The 14233-nt window shown below is 50.6% G+C and overlaps 5 protein-coding genes across 5 annotated transcripts; all 5 read left to right on the top strand.

Annotated features, from left to right (window-relative positions):
- Positions 1-1206: 1206 nt before the first annotated feature.
- On the top strand, positions 1207-3660 carry N7496_010304 (SPX domain protein; the record flags this gene model as incomplete). The annotated part of the gene is made up of 3 exons (XM_056703217.1): positions 1207-3111; positions 3141-3464; positions 3526-3660. The coding sequence occupies 3 exons, from the start codon at positions 1207-1209 to the stop codon at positions 3658-3660; spliced, it is 2364 nt and encodes a 787-aa protein (XP_056552217.1).
- A 1167-nt stretch (positions 3661-4827) lies between these two features.
- Positions 4828-6279, top strand: N7496_010305 (NAD(P)/FAD-dependent oxidoreductase; the record flags this gene model as incomplete). Its single annotated transcript, XM_056703218.1, has 3 exons — positions 4828-5635; positions 5703-5946; positions 6015-6279. The coding sequence occupies 3 exons, from the start codon at positions 4828-4830 to the stop codon at positions 6277-6279; spliced, it is 1317 nt and encodes a 438-aa protein (XP_056552218.1).
- Positions 6280-6761: 482 nt separating this feature from the next.
- On the top strand, positions 6762-8730 carry ilv3C (putative dihydroxy-acid dehydratase; the record flags this gene model as incomplete). The annotated part of the gene is made up of 3 exons (XM_056703219.1): positions 6762-7176; positions 7262-7473; positions 7546-8730. 3 exons carry the CDS (start codon positions 6762-6764, stop codon positions 8728-8730), a joined length of 1812 nt encoding a protein of 603 aa, XP_056552219.1.
- A 715-nt stretch (positions 8731-9445) lies between these two features.
- N7496_010307 (WD40 repeat domain-containing protein) lies at positions 9446-12352 on the top strand (the record flags this gene model as incomplete). The annotated part of the gene is made up of 8 exons (XM_056703220.1): positions 9446-9485; positions 9549-9706; positions 9764-9915; positions 9980-10926; positions 10977-11111; positions 11162-11293; positions 11345-11643; positions 11702-12352. The coding sequence occupies 8 exons, from the start codon at positions 9446-9448 to the stop codon at positions 12350-12352; spliced, it is 2514 nt and encodes an 837-aa protein (XP_056552220.1).
- Positions 12353-12668: 316 nt separating this feature from the next.
- Positions 12669-13774, top strand: N7496_010308 (uncharacterized protein; the record flags this gene model as incomplete). The annotated part of the gene is made up of 2 exons (XM_056703221.1): positions 12669-12945; positions 13011-13774. The coding sequence occupies 2 exons, from the start codon at positions 12669-12671 to the stop codon at positions 13772-13774; spliced, it is 1041 nt and encodes a 346-aa protein (XP_056552221.1).
- Positions 13775-14233: the final 459 nt, after the last annotated feature.

Here is a 14233-nt window from a genome sequence, read left to right on the forward strand (position 1 = left end):
GGAGATCCGAACTGATCACTTCAGGTTTATAGGTAGATTTGACGCTTTTCCAAATTGTTTAATTTGAGTTGAAGTACTTAGGAAGAATCGGGGTGAAGTATATTTGAATATCAGATTATTCTGTGTGGAAAATGAAATGTGCATATGGTAGGTTCTCGAGCAACTCTTCGTTACGGGGTCATGTACATCGGCAAATCTAAGCATGTAGAGCATCCACCCCGAGCGATCCATCAATGCAGTATACCTTGAACTGGTAGTCATTGAAGTTAACTTATGTCAATATAGTAGAAAACTTTAACATCGAATCTAATTCATTCTTTTTTTTAATGAGCACACATAGTTATCCATAGAGTATAGATAGTACTACTGTAGTGACTGAGGACCGTGACTTTTTTTTCAGGTTCACAGGTGTGGGGCATTGGCTGAGATTGAGTTAAAGACTCTATTGACCATAAGATTCCTCCATATACAGTATGGGAAGTACTGAGCTTGAATAACATATACGATCTTATATGAACCATCCAGTTGGAAACGATGCTCTATATATTGCCAAATTGTGCCTAGTTATATAGACCAACATAATATGCAACTACTACAACCGTCATACAGTAGACGGGCCGGGACTCACTCAACAGCCGGTAGGCGACCGAAACCCACCGCGGGCCCGGGGCCGTGGCCAGCCCCAGTTTTAACGCAAGCCAACCAGGCTCCCACGTCCAAAATCATCACTGCCCGTAACTCGTTGACCCATATCGCGACCGCCGGGCCAGGGTTAGTCCGGGCCTATTTAAGTTAGTCCGCGTCGCAGAAAGAAGCTCCGGTCTCAAGCTAATGGAACCGGAGCCGCTGATTGGCCGGTGAGCTGCAAGCGGCAGATGAAAGCTAGCCACTGCAGGGCGCACGTGCGTCCGACCTCGACGCCATCCCACTCACTAGCTACTCGCTTGACAATTTCTCTTCGTCGTCAAACCCCCGAGGTATTCACGAATTGCTTCATTTTCCATCATCCAGTGATCGCCGGTCTTCAGTTCACATTACTGCGGTATATTTGGGATCTTTTCCGTGTCTCGTCGTTGTAGCAATTGCGCCGTTTGCCCGCACTCGGAGGACATTTCAGAAACCACCGGCTCAGGCTACACAACTCCAACCACCGACCCCTCCCGTTCTCATCTGTTCTAACAGTCACCACCCTCCAGTTGAGACACCATGAGGTTCGGAAAGACGCTGCGGCATGCAGTGTACCCGCCCTGGAAGGGCAAGTACATTGACTACTCCAAGCTGAAGTCGCTCCTGCGCGAGAATGATGTCACCGGTGAGGACGCCAGTGACTCGGACGATGGCCAATGGACCGAGCAAGACGAAGAGGCCTTTGTGCAGGAACTTCTCAACGTCCAGCTTGACAAGGTCAATGCCTTCCAATCAGAGACCTCGCAGCAGCTCCGGGAGCGTACCACGGCGTGCGAGGCCAAGCTCCGGCCGTTGGCACCGACCGCGGACCAGGAAACTTCGGATCTTGAGGACCAAGAGAAGCGCACAATTGCCTCGGAAGTCCTGCAAGAGCTTGACAACATCACCAAAGAAGTCAGTGAGCTCGAAAAGTACAGCCGTATCAACTTCACGGGCTTCCTCAAGGCTGCCAAGAAGCACGACCGCAAGCGTGGTGCCCGTTATCGCGTCAAGCCCCTGCTGCAGGTGCGCCTGTCTCAAACACCCTTCAACTCCGAGGACTACTCCCCGCTGGTTCACCGTCTGTCGGTGATGTACTCGTTCGTGCGCGAGACCCTGAGCCAGGACATCGTGCAACCAAAGGAGCCGGAACGTGGGTTCGGACGTGATTTGTATTCGTCCTACAAGTTCTGGGTGCACGTCGACAACGTCCTCGAGGTTAAGACCTTTATCCTTCGCCGTCTGCCCGTGCTGATCTATAACCCCGGAAGCTCAAAACATTTGGACGGTCTGTCCGACGATCCAACCATCACCTCCCTCTACTTCGACAACCCCCAATTTGACCTCTATAACCAAAAGGTCGCTCGTGCCTCTGAAGCCGGCTCTTTGAGGCTGCGGTGGACTGGACAGCTCAAGGACAAGCCGCCTATTTTCTTGGAGAAAAAGATCGTGGCCGAGGACGATAGCAGCCGTGAAATCAGAGTCCAGCTCAAGGAGAAGCACATCAAGGAGTTCCTGGATGATGAATACCATCTGGACAAGCAAGTCCACCGGATGGAAGATTTGAATGACGGCGAGGGCTCTACCGAGGCTCAAACCCTAAAGAACAACGTGGAAGAGTTGCAGTCCTTCATCAAGGAGCACAACCTGCAGCCTATGCTGCGAGCCAACTACACCCGCACTGCATTCCAAATCCCCGGCGACAATCGCATTCGAATCTCGCTTGACACTAATCTCGCCTTGATTCGCGAGGATTCCCTCGATAGCGAGCGTCCTTGCCGTGAGCCTTCCGAATGGCATCGCACTGATCTTGACGATGCCTGCATGTCCTACCCCTTCGATGCTATTCGCACTGGAGAGATTGTTCGCTTCCCCCACGCTTTGCTGGAGATCAAGCTGCGCGGAAAGGCCCACGATGCTGAGTGGGTCAATGACTTGATGTCCTCTCACTTGGTCAAGGATGCACCCCGCTTCTCCAAGTTTGTCCATGGTACGGCCCAGCTCTTCGAGGACCACGTTAACAGCTTCCCCTTCTGGCTGAGTGAGCTGGAAAACGATATCCGTCGTGACCCGGAGACTGCGTTCCACGAGGAACAAGAACGTCTGGCTAAGCGTGCCGAGGACGAAATGGCCGTTGGCAGTTTAATCGGCGGCGCAGGCAGCCCCAGTGGCCCACTGTCTGCATCTCCCTTCAGCCGGTGGGGTGAGTCGGGCAGCCGCTCTGCGATGCGTCGTGCCTCTGGCATCAGCGAAACCAAAATTCAAACTCAACGCCGGATTTCTGTCGTTGCGCCTCGCCCGCGTCGTGAGCCCGAGCCTGTTGCTGAGCCCGTAGAGGAAGCTCAGGAAGCTCAGGAACCTCCGTCTCGCTTTGCCGCAGTTCTTCAGTCGATGGGTATCAACCCAAAGAACTGGACTGGTCGGGAGGTCGTCTCCCTCCCCCCGGTGTGCGTCACCCAGGCATTTGGATCAAGGACTCGGGTCCCGTTCGCGTGGAAAGCAAGGTTTGGCTCGCCAACCAGCGTACATTCATCAAGTGGCTGCACATAAGCATCCTCCTGTCTAGTTTGTCCCTGGGTCTGTACAATTCTGCTGGCAAGCACAACCGGATCGCTCATGCTCTGGCTATTGTCTACACCTTCTTTGCTCTGTTCTCTGCCGCTTGGGGCTGGTACATGTACGAGAAGCGCTCTCGGCTTATTCGCCAGCGCAGCGGAAAGGACCTTGACAACATGTTCGGTCCGATCGTCGTTTGCATTGGTCTGGCTATTGCGCTAGTCCTCAACTTTGCCTTTAAGGTTCGTGATATCCTTCGCGTCTCACATACTTCCCAGATCTGACACTGACATTCAAAAACAGTACAAGGCCGTGTTGCAGCAGGGTTATGACAATGGTGTCCCGGTGCATTCCAACTCCACCGTCATCGGTGGCGTGCACGCTGCCTCTTTCCCAGACGGTGCCGCCCACTTGCTGAAGCAGCAGCAGGTGCTGTAAGTGTGAATTTATATTGGAATGGAAGAGTTGGGACAGGTTCCCATTTGCAAGTCGTCCCCTCGCAGATTGTACATCGTTACCTGTGTACATAGACTTTCTGCTGGGATTGTGTCTTTCTTTTTGCTGCATTTCTGGAGTAAGCGGTGTATGTATTATGAATAGCTTGCGTCGATATTGAAGTTTTCCTGATGCCATTGTGATTCGTGACTTCCTAGTATATTGTTGTAGGACGGTGCAGCGTTGTTGAGATTAACCAACATCATTTATTCTTTGAGAGAGCGATGTCTATCGTAGTGGGGTACGTATGATTGCTTCAACATTCGAGCTTTACTTCTTCTATCTCATTGTTTCATATGTATGTGGGGTAATTAAGTAGCTGGACATGTTCGAGCGGTGAAAACGTAAATAGCAACCGCAGATAAGGATTCTTAACCGCGGAGAATATTCGGTGTCGGGAGGCCTCCCGATAGCGCAGGTGGCTTTGGCAGCTTGAGGAGGACCTCAGCGCTATAGCTCTGGAAATACTGCAATATACTATTCGGGCTCAACTCTCCCGTCCCTTGTAGAGATTGAGAACATTTTCAGAAACCCCCGATAGAGCCAGACGTACTAAATATCACAATTGATTGATTAATCTCTGTTAGAATCCCCCGCATTTTCCTATCTATTGATGTCACGAGGTCCAGCCGCATAGATCGCTAGGCGGGCTTTAAACCCGGTCCGTGAACACGGTCCGTGAATCTGGTCCGCCACCGGGGAGTGCTTCGACAGCTCGAAACTGCACAATATGTTAAAATCGCAAAACAAGAGAGCAGGGAAAATCTATCAATCGAGTAGATATTAATTTGGGTCCAACAGACATTCCATCGCAAGTATAACTTGATTCTAAAACACATCATTTTGTCGATTGTCTGAGATGGCGCGGCCATTGTGTGAACTATATCACCACGTGACCGGCTCAACGGTTCACGGCCCGTGAGCGAGAGCGGAGTGGCTTGCTCTTCAAGATAAAGTAGTCATTGGAAAGTCTAGATGAATTGACATATAAATGTTCGATTCACCCCAGAAACTGGAGAAGCTACATTATCTCACGGTTACCAATTCTGCATCCCTTCACCATAGTCCACCGCGATTCAATTGCCAGGACTAGTTCTCATTTTGCATATCATGACCTCAAGCAACCCCTCATACCTCATCATTGGTGCCGGTGTCTTTGGCGTTTCAACCGCCTACCACCTTATCCAGAAATACCCCAATGCCTCTATAACTCTCGTTGATCGAGATGCATACGACGCCGAGTCTCGGGTAGCTGCATCCTGGGACTGGAACAAAGTCGTTCGCGCCGACTACGACGACAAGATCTACTGCAGACTTGCTCTGGAGGCGCAAGACATTTTCATGTCTGACCCGCTCTGGCAGCCTTACTTCCACCAGACTGGCGTCTACTGGACATGTCGCAGTGACTACGCGCAGAACGTTATCAATCACCACAAAGAGCTAGGCCGTAATGACGATATTACTGCCCTGCCCGTTGCCGAGGCGCGGAAGCTTTATGGTGGTCTTTTTGACAATGCTGATTATACTGGCGTCAAGGAGGTTCTGATTAATAAAGCTAGTGGTTGGGCTGCAGCTGGAGATGCTCTTCGCGCTGTGACTAAGAAGTGCCTGGAATTGGGCGTCAAGTATGTGACCGCCGAGGTTGCCACACTTGAATTCAATGGTCGGGGCTCTTGCACAGGTGCAAAGACGAAATCCGGTCAGGTCCTTTCTGCCACGTATGTCATTGTCGCTGCCGGTGCTTTCACGCCTACGTTGCTGGAGTGGAGTGCTGCGAGCAGTGGCAATGCGGGTCTTCGGGCTGGAGAGCGCATTTTGGCTGCGGGTATCACGACGGGAATGGCGCAGCTTAAGAAAGAGCAGTATGCCAAGTTTAAGGATATGCCTGTTGGGTTCCAGGGCTATACGCCCGAGGAGGGTGAGTTATCTATTCTGTGTGGCTTGATGGGTATGTTTGTGGACATGCTGCTGACGCTTTCATCCAGGCAAGCCTTTCATTGGTAGTATCCCGCCTACTAAGGATGGAGAGCTCAAGTGGTGGGGATCTAAGATTTTCACAAACACTCGTGAGGTTCTGCCTGGTCGTTATATCTCCTCACCTCCACCGACGCACGACTACAATCAGTGGAAGGTTCCTGGTCCCCTCAAGCAGGATATCATCGAGTCCCGCAATCTGTGGTATGGACCTGCGAGCGCGGACTGGGAGATGACGAAACACCGAATTTGCTGGTGAGTACCTACCTGATTGACACCTCTTCACTTTGCGTTCAGAACTTTGGATATCTAACATTTAAAAGGGACGCTTTCACCACCTCCTCCGACTTTATCATCTCTCCCCACTCCGCCTCCAAGGGCCTATACGTCGCAACCTGTGGCTCATTCCACGGCTTCAAGTTCTTCCCCGTCCTGGGCAAGTATATTACCCAGATGCTTGAGGGTGAATTGGAGTCTGAGTTGGTGGAGAAGTGGGCTTGGGATCGCCAGCGCCCTGATTCTTCTCAGAATGTGGAGTATCCTAACTCTGAGATGAAGCATCTTTTGGGACCTACGGCCAAGCTGTAGTGGGAATTTCATGTGGATATGGCTGCGGGTTTGCGTAATGTATTTGATGAATAACATGATTAGCATAGAGCAAGACATTTCTTTTTATTTGGATTTATTCATTTCCATTTAGCCTGGTAGATTAAGCGAAGTTGGGAAACTTTAGGAGTGTCGATTGGAATGGGTTGCTTCGGTTGATCGTTCAAATCGCCGAACTAGTCATGGAACGAGTCAAAATCAAATATGCAATTAAGATCGGTAAGTATTAAATTGGCCGAATAGCGATAGATACGGAGTAATTGCCCTGCATCAAAGCAAGCGCCGAGTGAGTGATCTACGAGTGCGGGGTGAAAGTCACGGAATTATATCCGGTCGGAGTTAGGCCGAATGACACCATCCACTCAGCAAATGGGTATATATAAGCCTCCACGTATTTTGTGACAATTGACACAATCAGCCACAGGGGTGTACTACAAAGAGTATACCGAATATATTCTAACACCATGACTGAAGGTGAACCCGAACCCAATGGGGACTACGACCTCGAAACCCCTATCACATCTACCTCGGGTCTACGCCAAGGCCTAACATCCTACGGGGATGCCCATTTCTCTTTATTCCTCCGCAAGGTGTTCATCAAGGCATTGGGATATTCAGAAGATGCCCTTTCAAGACCTATTATCGGCATCATCAACACATTCTCGGGATTTAACCCTTGTCATGCCAATGTGCCTCAGCTTATTGAAGCTGCTAAGCGCGGTGTTCATTTGAGTGGTGGGCTAGCTGTGGAATTTCCCACTATCAGCGTCCACGAATCATTTTCTCATCCGACGAGCATGTTTTTGCGGAATTTGATGAGTATGGATACTGAGGAGATGATCAAGGCGCAGCCGTTGGATGCTTGTATTATGATCGGGGGTGAGTAGATTTTACCCTGCATTGGTCTTCCTTTTGAGGCCATTGAACGATTAAGTGTTCTTCGATTATTTTTAACTCTGCATAGGTTGTGACAAGACTGTCCCTGCGCAGTTAATGGGTGGGATATCAGCTAACAAGCCGATCCTACCCTTAATCACGGGGCCAATGATGCCTGGTAGTCATCGTGGTCAGAGGATTGGAGCATGCACAGACTGCCGCAATAATTGGGCGGCGTTCCGAGCTGGTGAAATTGATGTTGAAGAGATTTCTACTATCAATGAAGAGCTTGCACCAACGGTCTGTCCCCATACCAATTCCTCCGGGCTATCGAGGAGTGTGACGATGAACTAACATGCAGACCCTTGATAGATCGGAACATGCGGCGTTATGGGAACAGCCAGCACCATGGCGTGTGTTACTGCGGCTCTAGGAATGATGCCTCTACGAGGTGCATCTGCTCCGGCCGTGTCTTCTGCACGACTCCGAATCGCAGAAGAAACTGGCGCAAACGCGGTGGCAGTTGCAAAAGCTCATAGAAAGCCCCAGGAGATCCTGACTAAAGAATCATTCCTGAATGCAATCACCGTCTTGCAAGCAATCGGCGGATCGACTAATGCCGTTGTTCACCTGTTGGCCATCGCAAACCGACACCCGGACCTACAGGGAGTGATCACCTTGCAAACCATTGAAGAAATTGGCAAAAATACTCCACTCCTGATCGACCTTAAACCTAGTGGAGACAACTACATGAACGATTTCCATAATGCGGGCGGTATGATGGCGCTGTTACAAGTTCTAAGGCCACTGCTGCACTTGTCTGCGAAAACTATTAGTGGCCAGACTCTAGGGGAGGTTCTAGATGCAGCCTCGTCTAAGAAACTTTCTTTCGAGCAGCATATCATCCGGCCACTTTCGAATCCTCTTTATCCCTCGTCTTCTCTAGCCGTTCTATACGGCAATCTCGCTCCTAATGGTGCCGTGACCAAGGCTTCAGCGTCGAAATATCGATCATTACTTTCACATACCGGGCCAGCAGTGGTGTTTGAAAATTCGGCTGATCTGGCACTTCGAATTGACGATCCAGATCTTCCAGTGACCAAGGACAGCGTATTGGTGCTCAAGGGCATTGGCCCAATCGGCAACCCAGGCATGCCAGAAGCAGGACTCATTCCTATCCCGAAGAAACTGGCCGCTGCAGGTGTGAAGGATATGCTGCGCTTATCTGATGGACGTATGTCGGGTACTGCTGGTGGTACGATTATCCTCCACATCTCGCCCGAGGCAGCGCTTCCTGAGTCACCGTTTGGAGTAGTCGAGACGGGTGACTTGATTACCTGTGATATTGAGAACCGAAGACTTCATCTTGAGATTTCGGATGAAATCTTGCAGAATCGAATCGGGGAAAGGAGGAAGATTCTTGAGACTGAAGCAGGGCCGGTTCAAGCACGGCAGCAGCGAAGAGGGTATCGGGGTTTGTATGAGCGGTCGGTTAATCAGGCACACGAAGGGACTGACTTCGATTTTCTCACTGCCAGTGGTGGTGCAGGTCAGTAAATTAGCAATGGATTAGATGTTAACTCTATTATACTACTATTCTTCTGTTTCGCTGAGACCTTTTTTGAGACCTCTTTTGAAACTACTTCGTAGGGGAATTTACAGAGCCAGTGGTGATAGGCAAAGAGGGAGAAATGGATAATAGCTCTTGGTCAGGGTCAATGTCAAAGGTGATGGATGACCTTAGTCCCTACCAGGCGAGGGAGGAATAGAGCATCAAAAATTGCCGATCTAGGAGGTGTCATGATGAATTCTTGCGACGAGATGGCTCTAGCAGGATGTAGACCTACAATGAACAGAAATAGAGTAGTTCGGAAGTTTGAGAAGTCTTGATCAGCAAGGTCAATTTGGGTGGGAGGAGGTGGAAGGGAAAGGAAGGCAAATGACTACATAACTTTATGCATACAGTACAACTGCCCGTAGTGCCAAGCTTTATAAAGTGGGGTAACTCATAGGGACTAGACCAGATCAGGAATAGAGCCAATTCCAACTGGCATGGGAGCAAATATCGATCACGTGGTGTGCCCTGAGCCCTACCTTTCCCAATCGGGTTAAATCCCTTGCGCGCGCGTCGCGAACGCGTCTCAATCGGACAAGTCGATCATCAACCCCCGGACATTGCGATACTGCCAGAGGGGTTGGATAGGCCCCGGGAGTTTCTGATCGTAATTGCACCTTGATTTATTGAAATTCAACGTGAGGGCCTCCTCTCAAAATGAGCTTCGATCCCCTTCGCCCTCGGGGCCGGCCAGCCCGTAAGTCGCGCTCTTGAACTTCCTACAATACCTCCAACTGACACCTTGATTGCTGGAATCTAGACACTCCGGGAACGACAGTACTGACATACACCCCCGATGGGCGGCGCGTCATCACCGGTGGCTCAAACTCGGCTATTCGAATCTACACAGTCGACCAGGACGGAGAGCCCAAGACGGTTGATGGGAGTATTGATGGACATTTCGCAATCGGCGCTACGGTACGGTAGTATGCAATTGGCCGAATGATGACCGGGAGAATTGACCAATTGATTTAGAATGAAATACTACTTCTCGGTGCTGAGGATGGAACTGTCTGGTCCTACGATGCCGTCTCCGGCAAAATGGGGGGCCTGCTTGTCCGATGCGCTTTGCCCGTGAGAGATATTGCAGTATCTCGCGATGGTGTATGGGTTGCGGTCGCAAGCGAGTGAGTTTCATTCCGAATAAACTGATTCCAAATAGAGACAGTTTCTAACGGGTTACGTCTTTAGTGAACTTACGGTCAAGGTCGTTAAAATCGAGGACATGACACAGGTGAAGTACCTGCGGGAACAAGGGAAGGGAACAAAGCATGTCACTTTCGACCCCAACGGGCGCTATGTGACTGTGTCTGGAACGGACGGCATTCTTTATGTCTACTCTTTGACCAACGAGGAACCAGAGGTGCTCCGTAAACTCGACGGTGTGATTCGAAAGCTTGAGCCCGATGCGGAGGCAACAGCTAAGGCTGTCTGGCACCCAGACGGTACCGCATTTGCCGTTGCAGAGGCCACCAGAGATATCTCAATCTATTCAATCTCGGAGTGGAAGAAGGAGAAGAGCTTTGCTGGTGGTCACAGTGGGGACATCACATCACTGAGCTGGGCGCCCAATGGAACTTTGCTCGCATCTGCAGGAGCTGATGGACGCATTGTGCTCTGGGAGACGAAAACACAGAAAATCATCCAGCGCTATGAATTTGGAAACGTGCTTAATCTCGCTTGGCACCCTACGAAGAACTCTCTTTCATTTACCACCTCGGATGGAGAATTGTTCATCTATGACAACTTTGTTCCCAAGGACTACGAGTCTCAACTGCAGAAGCCCCTGCAGGCTGCCCCGATCTTCCCAGGCCCTCTGACCGAGATTTCCAATAATGTCCCACGCACATTGGCTGAGCGCTCCAAGGAGGCATTCCAAAGACCAGCAAGGGCAGGCTCGCCCGATTCGCTTGATGACATCCTGGGTGATGATGAGGATATGCGTGATTTTGTCGACGATGACGATGGAGCGGGCTATGCAGAGGAGCTCAATTTGTACGGCAAACGACCAAATGACTCTCTTGAAGATCTAGACGGCCCCGACACCAAGCGTGTCTACTCGGGCTCCTTGCAACCCAAGGCTCATCTGCCACTTCAGCCTGGTAGTACACCGTGGGCTGGCAACAGGAGATATCTGTGTATGTATTACTGATTTGCCAACGAGGATGACACTTGCTAACCTCGCCAGGCCTGAACTTGACGGGTGCCGTCTGGACTGTGGACCAGGAAACACATCACACTGTGACTGTAGAGTTCTATGATCGAGAGCTTCATCGAGACTTCCATTTCACGGACCCATATCAATACGACAAAGCGTGTCTTAGTAAGTCGCAATCCAAACTAATACAATGTCTTTTTACTGACTGACTACAGATGAGAACGGCACGCTTTTCTCCAACAACCCATCTGATGGCAGTCCTGCCACAATCTTCTATCGGCCACATGAGACGTGGACTGCACGAGCAGACTGGCGAACGCAGTTGCCTGAGGGAGAGATAGTTCGAGGTTCGTACTAGATAATGAATTTGAGATACAATTATACTAACTTGATAATAGCCCTGGCTCTGAGCGAGTCATATATCGTGGCAGTGACCACGAAGGACTATGTGCGCGTATATACTCTGTTTGGCACTCCCTTCCGTGTGTACCGACAGAAGAGTCAAGCCGTGACATGCGCTGCTTGGCGAGACTACATTATGACCATCGGGAACGGACCCGTCGGTGCTGATGGTCGACATGCGACCCTGCAATACACTGTTGAAAATGTTAAGCGTGATGAAATCTGCCAAAATGAGGATGTGGTCGCCCTGCCCACGGGAGCGCAGTTGCAGAGTGTTTTCTTTTCAGACTCGGGAGTACGCTACCTACAGATCCATCAAGAGCGTGAACCGATCAATGCTAACTATTCTGCAGGACCCTTGTATTTACGACTCAACTGGTGTCTTGGTGGTGCTACAGCATTGGCGCACACCCGGACAGGCCCGCTGGGTGCCTCTTCTAGACACTAAGCAACTTTCTCGACTTGCAGGCGGCCGAAAGGAAGAGACCTACTGGCCCGTTGCCGTCGCGCAAGAAAAGTTCCATTGTATCATTCTCAAGGGTGGCGACAAAAACCCGTACTTCCCACGACCGCTACTCAGTGAATTCGACTTCCAGGTCCCAGTCTCCAGCAACCCGCCCAAAGAAAGTGAATCCGAAGATGCAGGTAACGATGGCTCACGCTTCGAGGAGTCTTTCGTGCGTGGTAACATTCTTCTGTCGCTCTTCCGGGACCTCATTTCCTCCACGAATGCAACGGCTAGTCAACGTGCTGAGCTGGCGCGCAAAGAACTGGAGCTTGACAAGACTCTACTTCAGATGCTGGCCATCGAATGCAGAGAAGGTGAAGAGCGTGGTATGAAGGCACTTGAACTAGTGACTATGATGAATGACCGCAACGGCAAGATGATTGAGGCCGCCGCCAAGGTCGCACAGCGCTATGGCCGAGGTGTTCTGGAGGACAAGATCCGTGATATGGCGGAGCGACGAATAATGGGCATGGGTGATGACGATGAACTGGCTTGAGTTGGGAACTGGTGTTGGGATACCAAGGATACATTGTGATACATTATTATTTGAGCAAAATTGGACCTGCAAGCATTCAATACGAATACCTTCATTGTCAGATCGTTTACAGTCAAAAAGCTGCCAATAGCATAGTCTTCTTGTCACCTAAAACACATTGTATACAACAGCGATGCGATTGGCCCGGCGAGAAACCGAGAAACCGGAAAGGCGGAGATCTTGACCCGCCCGCATCTTCAACTCCTCTTCACTCTCCAACAAATCCACCCCATGGCATGATCGCACTCTCGGGCACAACTGCTCACTGCAAGGCAGAATGCCGAAGCTGCCCTCGCATTCACGCTCCCTTCGCTTGGCGCTGCAGCCATCGAGAGCGGCGGGCCGCTCGGTCACTTCCTCGCCGCGGAGAACCCTCGCACACCCGCGCCATGGTATCTTGAATGACCCTTGGCTACCTGCGCCCTCGACGGTGCAACTTCCTACGGCATATTTCTCACCGACTGGAGTACGCAAAGATTTGAATGGGCTATGTGGCGGTCCTGGGCAGAGCGACCATAAGCCGCCAGATGAGCGGGTCTTGAAGCTTGGAAAGAGTGAGTATTGGGACAACTTATCTTCCAAAGTCGTATGGTGCTAACTAGCTCTTCAATAATTACAGCTCTTCGGACACTGTCTCCTCTTCTCCCCACGATACTTTACAATACCCTCCCACCCGAAATCCTTGCTCCGAGCGTTAACCTCCACCTCTTCCCATCAACCCACCCACATCTCCCCACCGTCAAGGGACGTACACTATACCGCGCCGCATTATGGACTGTCCCCGTAGCATGGAGCAGCGTCCCACTTGTGGGAAACGTGAAACTACAAATTCTAAGCGAGCGCATTGTGCGCGCGGGAACAATCCTCGACCCGAAGCACGAAGACCAACATGACTGTGGCGACGAGCGGCTAGTCGTACGATGGAGAACGGAACCGCGGACAGATAGCCGGCCATTCCACGATTCACAGAAATCATCCGGATTGCATGGCGACAGCCAGAGCTCGTCGCATTCGTCTAAGGAAGGCGCAGGACTGACGCCGGCACAAAGTCACCTCTCGTCCTCGAAGAATGGGACGAATAGAGGACTCAGTGTGCTTCTTGGTGGCGAAGAGCCCATTTTTAAGCTCTCCAAGGAAGGGCAGTTCACGGGCCTGTTCATCTTCTCGTTTGATGAGAAGGGCCGCATTCTGACGCATACTATTGAGCATGCTGACGAGGCGGAGGGCTGGGATCGGACTTCCAAGTTTGTCACGTTGACTGACTGGCTTATCGGCAAGGCGCGTGAATCTCTTGACCCAACGCCAAATCCAGGGTTGGCTGTGTCGTGTGAAGACTATGGATCAGCACCTGGTCATACCGAGTATCATCCTCGGCGCTCATAAAGTTGATCCTTAATTGGTAACCACAAAGAGATGTGATTTTTGCTCATCATTGCATACAGAGCTTTCATAGCATGACAAGTCTGCAGATTTTCTGAAGGGATCGACGCTCTTCAAGGGAAAACCACTTCACCATACTAGGATAACATGTGTACCACCACTGTACTCACCTCCGTCTCTTCTTCTACTTGGATACACCTTTGCCTGAGTCCGAGGCCCATATCTCTCTTTAATCCCCGCTCCTGGTTTATCGCCCATGTGTACTATACCCTCTGTCTGATGTATTACTTGAAATGAACATATTTAATCCTCGAAAATAACCTAGACTAATACTGGTGTTGTTGATTCCTTTACGGGATAAGTAGCAACTCAGGGAATTGAAACGTCATAATGTTGCTCAATTTAAATGGAACTTTTTTGTTGATTACATCTAGACATGACACCACCACGCTAGATAATCGT

This window comes from Penicillium cataractarum (assembly GCF_028827025.1).
Source record: "Penicillium cataractarum strain IBT 29864 chromosome Unknown utg000008l, whole genome shotgun sequence".
Classification (NCBI taxonomy): Eukaryota; Fungi; Ascomycota; class Eurotiomycetes; order Eurotiales; family Aspergillaceae; genus Penicillium; species Penicillium cataractarum.